The sequence below is a fragment of the Manis pentadactyla genome, chromosome 5, assembly GCF_030020395.1.
Source record: "Manis pentadactyla isolate mManPen7 chromosome 5, mManPen7.hap1, whole genome shotgun sequence".
Classification (NCBI taxonomy): Eukaryota; Metazoa; Chordata; class Mammalia; order Pholidota; family Manidae; genus Manis; species Manis pentadactyla.
In genome coordinates, this window is record NC_080023.1 from 95,766,456 (window position 1) to 95,776,789 (window position 10,334).

The following is a 10,334-nucleotide window of genomic DNA, read 5'->3' on the forward strand; positions in this document are numbered from 1 at the left end:
ACAAAAAAACATACAGAACTATGTCAAGAAGAATTGAAGAGGAAATTTTTCTTTCTTGGCCTGAGATGCCACACTAGGGTTGAAAAGGGGGCAAGTTTTAATGACATCCATCTGTTGCAGAGAGTAAGTGGGCTCAGCATTTGAATTTGTTGTCCAGAGTTAGACTTTACAGGCATAAATAAAACTGGTTTCAGGATCTGAGAGTACTAGGGACATGAAGCAGCAATGCAGAAAGAAGTTAATCTTATATTTGTCTGAGACTTTCCCCCACAGGAATTGCTATTGCCTCACTCTCTCTTTATTGTGCCTTTATGTGTGAAATCTGCTGGTTGAGCTAGGAGGCATCAGTCTATTTTGAAAGCATACTTTTCCCTCTGCTTACACTTAATGTTGAAATTCTTACTTTGTCATGGAGAGGGAAACACAGCATGGTAAAAATTGCGCATCTCTCACCATGAGTCCCTGAATCCTCTTTCATCCTTCTGTTGATTGAAGGATAGACTAACTCCTGTTTATCCTAAGCTCTCATGTCAAGAGTTTTAATCACAGATTGACCTCATTGTAGTGTGGAACATGTCTGTGTCTACGTGGAAGCTAGAGAACAGTATGTATTTCCATGAAGGTCTCTACTTTTCATCTTCAATAATGTCAATATCTATATGTAAATTTTGAAATCTAATTTAATTTTATTCTTGACACCCATTTTCTGGAAACATTTCATAATATGTCCATTTATTTGCATTTGTAGAATGCATTTATAATGCATTTTCTCACTTTGGGAATAAAATCCCTTAACAGGGTTCCAGAAGAATCTCACTTAAAACAAAGTCTACTATGACTCAGCTGTTGAAGAAATCCTGGCAGGAGGGCTCAGGTGTTACATTCCCATTGGGTCTAGGCCCTCCAGAATACTGGAAACTTTTTTTTTTGTTGTTGTTAAAATTCCAGGGCTTGGCTATAAGTCTTAGACTTGCAATCTACTTTTTAGAAGTTTGATTCAGAAAAGAGAAACACAGTTATGAAAATCAATCACAGCAAAAGCAATCCTCAGTGTCATGCCCGGTCCCTAAGAAGGTCCGAAGAACGTGCTCCTCAGGGACATTTGCAGCCCACTTCAGGCCAACATCTCCCCCTCTAGGCTCTCACAGTGCTGTATACAGGTGCTTCTTCACCCTTTTGGACCAGGTGCTCCTTTCTGGCTCTACCTGTTCATGGACTTCTTTTTTTATATGAATGGTGGAGCACCCTGATCTTAGTTCCTGAGTTTAATCATATCAGGCATGTAGAAACAGTCACTGGCTGTTTAATGCAGTGTGTACTTTACCCCCTTTTTTCTCATTCCCAAATTAATATATTTCTAGGTAGTTTGTTTCAAGCCAGCTCTGAATTTTTCTAGGTACATAGGTGGCTGATAGATATGAAGGAGGGATTTTAGCCAAGAATTCTCTCACCAGTTAAGACACTCTGCTTAGCAAGTCTATGATTTACAGAGTGAATATGTAGACCAAGGACATACCATCGTTATCACAAATGATGTAAACCTGTAGCTCGTAGGTCAGGTATCTGTAGAAACATCTTCTTTGGTGTTTTGGTGGGGTGAAGTAGAATAGCAGGTAAGATGGTTTTGAGGCTGATAAATATGAGTCAAATCTCTGGTCTTCCATTGAGTAATGTGTGAGCTTGGAAACTTTCTAAACCTTTCCTCACCTATTCACTCAGCATAAAAATAGCTTCTTCGTGGTAGTATTATTGTATTAATAATATAATGCATTTGACTGACTCCCTCAGCTCTGTGCCCACACTGAACCCTAAATAAAGGTCACCTGTAATGGAAGCCTTGTGTAAAAGATGGAAGTACTTTCTAAGCACAATCTTGAATGTATAAACATGCAGCACATAGAACTACTATTTTTAAACTACATATGGGAAATAATGTCATACTTTCTAACGGTCACCTACTAGTATTTAATTTTTGTTGTTTTGTAATAAGTAATATTTCTCATGAGTTACTGACACAACATAATGCACAGGGCTCTGTTTCACCCGTAAGTGCTGTGGCAAAGAACCCGCAGGGGAAACATCTTTCTGGAATTTAGTTATTTGCCGCAAACTGCAGAATAATGTCATAGACTAGGCATTTTAAAATGAGTCACCCCAGTCCCTGCAGCACTGCAGGTACGCCGAGGGCAGCCTGCCACAGATGGGCTTTCAGGAAGCATGGAGATGGGGCGGTGGAGCAGTGCGGGCATGGGGAGGAATGGGGAGACACATTTCTAAAGAGTCAGGCTGTGGATTCCAGACGTATAGATTTCACAAAGACCTTTCAACGCTTCATAAATTATGTGAATTGCAAACATACAAGCCATTATGGTATTTGGGTTAAATGTGAGGTAATTTAGTCTTAGGGTTTTCAGTCTTCCCATGTGTAAATCATTTTACCAGTATGCAAATAATCCCATATATGAGACTCCCAGAGAAAATGCTTCCATTTCTGTCTCTGTACATCATCACTAATCGTAATAAGTAAGTCTGAGAGAGTGTGCCAAAAGCCCCTGCCAAGTACATTTTTCGAGGGAGGAAGGCAGTGTTGCCTGCGGAGGAGATGCCGGCCGGAGAGCCACCACACCTGCTCTCGTTTCCTAGTAGGGCAACGACGTCCCTGTTCATGTTACCGTCTTCCCTTTAGTCAGGTATTATAATGCAAGAAGACTTAGAAAATTATGTTAAGTGTCTTGGAACCTCACAAAAGGCTTATCATCGCTACTGTGTTAAGGTTTGAAAGTCAGGCTTTGTAGGAAGCCAGAGAAGCAGGGTGACTGTAGCCCAATTCCTGGATCAGCTCTCCCCAAGACATCTTGTGGGGAAAATGCAGCTAATCCTCCCAGGATCCGATTTTGATGGGAGTGGGAGGAAGATGAGGACTTAGCCAGAGGTCTGCATCAAGAGAGATCATCTTTAGAAAGAGATTTTAATTTAGTATTATGTCAGCTGGTTTGCATTTAATCTTGTTTTTCTAAAATCACCGGGATCACAAAATTTGTGTCAGCCCAGTCCACACCTGCCAGCTAGTGTATCTTCTTTCCCCAAAGCATCCTCAGAGCTTCCCGGTACTGCCTGTAATGAGGACAGATGACGGCCAAGTGACCCACACTCAGCATCACCCACCAGCCCCATGTGAAAACCGAACAATATATAAAGAGAAAGAATACACTCAGTGCCTTTAATTTCTTTCCGTTTTCTGATTCCTTTTGGCTTGACATTAGGCTCAGAGTCTCTGAAGCTAAGATGAAAGAGTAACAGTGGGCTTGAGGGTAGTACAAAGTCATCTTCAAATATGGCTGAAGATTTAGAATAAAGCAATAGCAATTATTTTCATTTTAATGATTCTCTTACACTTTTCAATATAACAGACTGTATTTTCCATTGACTTTTAGTACCCTGAAACAACTGTCTAGAAATATTGTGAAGTTGCTACCTTTTACTGTGAATTATTATTCAATGCTTTAAACTCAGTACTGAAATACTTTACAAGTGAATCTTCTTTTCTGACATGCAGTGTAAACATTCTTGTCTTTCTATCTTTAATATGTTTTTATTTTATCAGTAATTCACTAAAGGTCTTTTTTTTTTTCTCACAGTCTGACAGCAATGCCAGCTTCCTTCGAGCTGCTAGAGCAGGCAACCTTGACAAAGTAGTGGAATATCTGAAGGGGGGCATAGACATCAACACCTGCAATCAGGTAAGAGCTTGGCAATGGGCTCTGTAGTATGCAATGAAGAAATACTCATTATCTGTAGATACATTCCAAGAATGCAATGTTAATTTTTTTCTTTATTGAATTTGCCAGAACACCACTGATTCAAACTTCAGAAAGTCCATTTTTACCCCCTTACCAAGCTTTTGAAACCTCAGATGTTTATATCTGGACTAATATTGCTGGCAAAATAGAAAGATCAAAAATAATAATTGAATGTCAGTTTTGTCTGTGAAATGATCTGGGCCACTCTTGGCTGGGATGTTGACCAAGAATGATGTTATCCAGACTCTGGCTTCTTTTCTTTTCTGCTGCATGCCTTTTATTCATGGATAACTAACTGTTACAATTTGGGACAGAGAAAGAAGAGGATAAAATAAAAGTAACTCCCTCCTTTTCCCCCTAATCAGTTTCAAGATATGAACTGGAATGAGAAGAGGTTGAAACTACTGGCTTAAATGAAGTGTTTGGATTATTCATTCATCACATCCATTTGATGAGGACTTTAGACTGTATACATTTTGGGTATTATTTGGTCCTAGGGTTGTTGAGATTTTTGTGCTATTCTTGACTAAGCTTTTTATGCTGTGAGTTAAAATGTCTTGTGGACTCTAGTATTCACAAAAGTGTGCTGGCTATTGTTGGCACAGTTGCACAGTGTGTGTGTGTGTGTGTGTGTGTGTGTGACAGAGCTGAATGGGAAGTGAATAATCCTGGCTAATTCTAAGTTAACAGAAGGTAAATTTCACTGTTGGATTCTAAATATTCTAGAAAAGGTCTGTTCCTATCCTGGTATATATATATTGAGCCCACTTATATTCAATCTTTAGTCCCCTGAAATTAATATATCTTTCAACTACAACTTTTCAAAAACGGAAACTGATACTTTCTCATACTGAAATTTCCTCTCCTCTCACATTCCTACCTGCTGATTTCCTCAACAGTAAGTCAGTTTCAACAGTTCTCCACCCCTCACCAACCCCTGTCTAGTCTGGCACTCCCCTTTCGGTCAATCCTCTACATCCAAATCTGTGTTAACTTGAATCACCCCATGGTTGCCACAACAGCCTCCGTAATTAGGTCTGTCTGCATCTTGTCTACTCTGGTCACTCTCCACACTATGTCTTGACTTAACTCTCTAAAATAAAAATATGGTCATGGCACTCCCCACCCCCAAAACTTCCTATGGCCACCAGGGCTTAGAACAGAGAAGTGGTCACATCAAAATCACCTAGAGGCTTTTCAAAGGTGCAGGACTTCCCTTGCTCCTCCTGAGTCACCAGCAGAGAGGGCATTGTCCCTGATAGCAGTGTGCCTTGTCCTTTAGAGGAATGTCTCTCTGAAAAATGCTGAGAGTTGCTTGCTGTTGGGAAAGGCAGTCTGCTGTCACCTGAGCATTCCAGCATATTCTTTTGGGTCTGACAAGAATGAAAGACACTGAATACTCTTTATCTGGGCCATTTTTAAGGGTGTGCTTGCAGGGAGCAACTTTGAGGGATTAGGTAACACCTCCCTCCAGACAAAAAGTAGGCTTGTTTTTTCTTATAGAAGCTGTGAATCCCCCAAGTCAGTATTCTTTATTATTTCTCAGAATTTTGAAGGCATTTTGCCATTGCCTACCTACCTATCTTCTTTCCCTTCCTTCCCTCCCTCCCTTCTCTTTCTTCTCTTCCTTTCTTTCTTTTTATTGAAGTATAGTTGATACCCAATATTGTATTGGTTTCAACTATACAGCACAGTGGTTCAATAGTTACACATATTATTAAATCCTCACCCCCTCTAGTGTGGTTACTATCTGTAAACATAGAAAGATGTTACAGAATCATTGGCTATATTTTCCATTCTGTACTACCATTCCTGTGACTGACTAATATTATGATTGAGTCTCTCAATCCCCCTCATCCTGCCTACCCACTGATCCCAACCCACCCCCTACCCTGGTAACTACCAGTCACTTCTCAGTGTCTAGGAGTCTACTGCTATTTTGTTCATTTTGTTTTATTTTGTTTCTTAGATTCCACATATAAGTGAAATGATATGGTATTTGTCTTCTCCATATGGCTTATTTTACTGAACATAATACCTTCTAGGTCCACCCATGTTGTTGCAAATGGCAGAATTTCTTTCTTTTTTATGGCCGAATAATATTCCATTGTGTATATGTACCACATGTTCTTTATCCCCTCATCTGTTGCTGGATACTTTGATTGCTTCCATATCTTGGCTATTGTAAATAATATGGCAATAAACATAGGGGTGTATATATCTTTTTGAATGAGGGATTTTGTTTTCTTTGGGTAAATTCCTGGAATGCTGTTACTGTGTCATATGGTAATTCTATTTTTAGTTTTTTGAGGAACCTCTATACTGCTTTCCACAGTGGCTGTACTAATTTACATTCCTACCGACAGTGTAGGAATGTAGGAACGTTCCCTTTTCTCCACATCCTCGCCAGCATTTGTTATTTCTTGTCTTTTGGATAGTGGCCATTCTGACTGGTGTGTGGTGATATGTCATTGTGGTTTTGATTTGCATTTCCCTGGTGATTAGCGATGTGGAACATCTTTTCATGTGCCTGTTGGCCATCTGTATTTCTTCATTGGAAAAATGTTCAGTGCTCTTCTTTAGCATCACCCAGAGCATGCACAGACATCCATCACTGGTCCTGGGTGTCACCCCTATTGGATTGCAAAGGGAGCATAGAGAAGTGGCACAAGCAACCTGCTGACACTCAGTGGCTGCTTTTGCTGGAATTATAAAGTAGTTTGTTTTTGGTAGGAGACTTGTATCTTCTGCCAGCCCAGCGTCATCAAACAGTAGCAGTTTTGTTTTTAGCTTGTAGGTAAGATAGAATCTCAGACCTTACATTGCTCTTGGTAAGGCCAAAGAATAAGTTCATGAAGTAAGGCCAAGCTCCTTGATCCCAGTGTATAAGATATTCATATCCTGCATCTTAAAATTCTTATCCATCTTATTTTCCATTATAAGTCTTTTTTAAAATATGTTTTAGTGTTCTCTTGAGCAAATAATTTGAACTTAGTTATTTTAAAAAGAGAAAGAACATCCAAATTTCCATATGAATATAAGAACTTCTTCCAGAAACACCTAGGAGATTGAGTATGAAATATTTTATAATGTTAACATGTTACCTTACATTTTTAAAAAGTATATTAAATACGTTACCAAATTTTAATATCAATGCACTAACTTTCTAATGCAATTTCACTTTGTAATATGCTAAAGACTGGGGAATGAAACAGTTAGTTCATTTAGGTAAATTATCACAAATCATGCCAAAAAATAAACCTAAAGAAAATGAAATTAACTTCAGTCAAACCAATTCTACATCAGTCTTAAGTATAACAACTATATTAACTATATGTAAGATTTTAGGCTTTTTAAGAAAAATGATTTCTCAGCAGGAAATACTCAGTTCTTATCTGCTTTATAGACTGACCTAACTTCCTCACTTACCTCAAAAAGTTTTCAGTAGTCTAACATATTTTTATTGTAGTAGCCATTTGTTGTCCACTCTAACATGTTATTACAAAAGGGAGGAACATTTATTTTTGTGAGAAAACAGCATAGTGTCACAAAACCACACAAAACTTGGCTGTCAGTGGTGCAGGTTTCTGTCTTCACTTGGATCAAGTCATTTCAATGCAGAAAGTGACATTTTTCTGATCTCTAAAGTAACAACAATACATTCCATCTTACATCACTGGTTGCAATGTAAATTAAATTATGAAATAAGAAAGGACTCTCTTAAGTTGTATATATTCTAATTATAATCACTGTATATAATTCACCAAGAATGAGAGTAATTAAAATTGACCTCTACACAAAATATGAGACTGAATCTCCTTATCATCTGAATGATGATATAAATCATCTGAATTTAGTAGGTATAAAGTGAATGTCTGGTGTTGGTTCTTACTACTGTTCAAGAATGTACATGAATAGAGATTATGGAAACAAAGTGAATAAAGGTAACAAATTAGCTATTATGTATCAGACTGTGCTGGGAGCTTTACATGTGATGTTTCATCAAGCAGCAGACAAATGTTAAGAAGTATGCACTCTCCTGAGTTTACAAGTGCAGAAACTGAGCCCACAAGTGGTTAAGTGATGTTGCCAAGATCACACAGCTCTGTCTTCCCTCTACAGGTTTTTCCTACTGCAGAACACCTGCCTGAGATGATTGGCTCTCCCCTTCAGAACGTACAGTGGCCTTTATCTTGAAGCTCAGTATAATTTTTAACCTGCCATTGTTAATATAAAAACTTTTAATCATCCTTAGATTAACATAATGGCAGTTAGAGGAACTGTTAAGTCAAAGAGCACCACCACCAGGATTACTACTAAAACTCATAAAATATGGAACACAAAATAATTTTCAAACACCTAGGAGGGCACAAAGGCAACTCTTCAGCCAAAATATTGCTATATGTAAATATGTAAAAGCTCAAAGTGTGCTCTATTTTGTTTCTAAGCCTGAGTTTCTCGGGAGCATTAAGACTTGTAACATAGAACCAGGACTTCCTGTACCCTGTCGTATTTCTCAATGAAAGGCAATCTGGGCTGCACCAGCTTTCAAAAAATATCACATGTGTTGGTGTACTAAGATTCCTAAACTGAAATTTGGATGAAATTTTTTTTCTTTGTAAATTGGTTTCATAGTGACCAAGAGAATTTTGAAATGTAATCCCAAAATACCATTTGGCTTCTAATCATTTAAAGGATGTGGGAAAAATTCATAGATTTTGCAAAAGACAGTTTCTTTAAAAAAACAAACAAACTTTGTCTTCCTTTCTCTTTTCCAAGTGGTTACAAATTTGTTAATTTTAGTTTCATTAAAAGATTAAACTAGTAATTTATTTATTATCTCTTCTTTATTCAGAAAAGAATAAACCTTAGCATTTGTTTCCTATTTCTGAAACTAATGTATACTTATGTTTCTCTTATTTAGTAATGGTTCATAATACAATAGTGCTATAAACAAGGTTAACATTCAGATATTAAAAATAGACTTTATAACCTTAAAAAACTTACAGCCAGTTACAAGTCAGTAAAAGCCTCAGAAGGTTCAAATACTTTTACCTTGTATAAAACTTATTGGTTTCATTACAGTGATTTCCAATTAAAGGGCATCACTTATCATTTATGACATAATCCTAGATATGACACTAAAGGTTAACAGTTCTTGTATCCTGATGTTTGGTTTTGACCATTTACCACTGAGGTGGAGAGGATCCAGAATGATCAGTTAAAATCCTGTGTTTCCTTTCTTAAAACCAGAAGGCATGGTCAAAGCACCATTTTCAAAATGATATTAATGATCCTAAAATAGCAGGCCTTTACCACCAAGGAAGTACACCCAACAGTGACTCTCTCATATGCTCACACAGTAATGACTCAGACCACAAAGTGTTTTTGGAAGTCACATTAAAAATGTGGATGCTGGAATCCAGATTCTCATTTTGTCCACTTAACAGCTCTGTGGCCCTGGGCAGTCAACTTCTGGACTCATTTTCTTCAACTTTAAAACAGTTATAACAACACTGAAGTCATAAGGTTGTTATGGTAATTAAATGAGATGTTTGCAAGATGCTTATAGCAGAGAAAGCATTCAGTAAATATTAGCAAAAGATAAGCCTTATTATAATAATGTAACATTTTTTATTGATTCTCTAAGTTTCAGCAGAAATGCTGCTGATTCTCATAGGCAGGACAAAACATAAAAGGTATTCTCACAGCCTGTTTCATCAAGTAGAAAAGATTATGCTTAGTGGCAATTGGTTAATAGTGACTGCTTATCTAAGTTACAATAAACTAAAATCTTTTTCTGAAGCTAAATCTTTTTTTACAGATCCCATATGGGTCCATCTGGTCTGGACCTCTCATTAAAAATGCCATAAACAATTCTGTTAGCTTGGGACTTTAATAAAGACAGCAAAAATGAATAACTGAAAATGGAATTCATAGAATGAATGGAATATGGAATAAACTGTGTACAGCTTTCTAACCAGTTAAATGAAGCACAAATATATGTGTAAATAATATAGTTGTATATTCATATGTCTATTATTGACCACTCATTTAGAAGAAACGAGGTGGTACCTCTGCCTGGTTCTGGTAAATGTATGCCCTTTGCTTTTGGATTCTGTATTATTCTCTGATTTTCTTCAGCATGCATGTTAATACTAGTCCTTGCTCTACACTGAGGAAGGCTGATTCAGATTGGATTTGAATAATAACTGTCTAACATTTTGAGCCCTTAGAATTTTCAGTGTTGATAGTTATTCAATGTAAAGTAATTCCAGTAGAGACTTTTCATCAACTGCTTATGCATTGCTCTAAAACCTGTTGTCTCTATTTATAACTACACAGATTTATGAAGATGTTTGAAATGCAACTCATATTTCATTAAAAAAATTCCAGGGGTAACTTCATGCAAATTATTCCTGTGACTGTCTTCCTAAGCACTCCACTATAGTGGTTTGCATTGGAACAGAACAATTTATATTCTGGGAATCCTTTCAAGTGCTCTCTTCCTAAGATCAAAAGATGTAGATTTTA

At 37.3% G+C, this 10,334-nt stretch overlaps 1 protein-coding gene across 24 annotated transcripts in view; it reads left to right on the top strand.

Moving 5' to 3' along the window:
• The window catches only part of ANK2 (ankyrin 2), a 323,577-nt gene that overhangs the window by 128,539 nt on the left and 184,704 nt on the right, over positions 1 to 10,334 (top strand). For all 24 annotated transcript variants that reach the window (XM_036920818.2, XM_036920824.2, XM_057502564.1 and 21 more), the window contains exon 2: positions 3,639 to 3,740. In XM_036920818.2, coding sequence (XP_036776713.2) covers positions 3,639 to 3,740 — 102 coding nt within the window. The remainder of the gene's footprint in view (positions 1 to 3,638; positions 3,741 to 10,334) is intronic.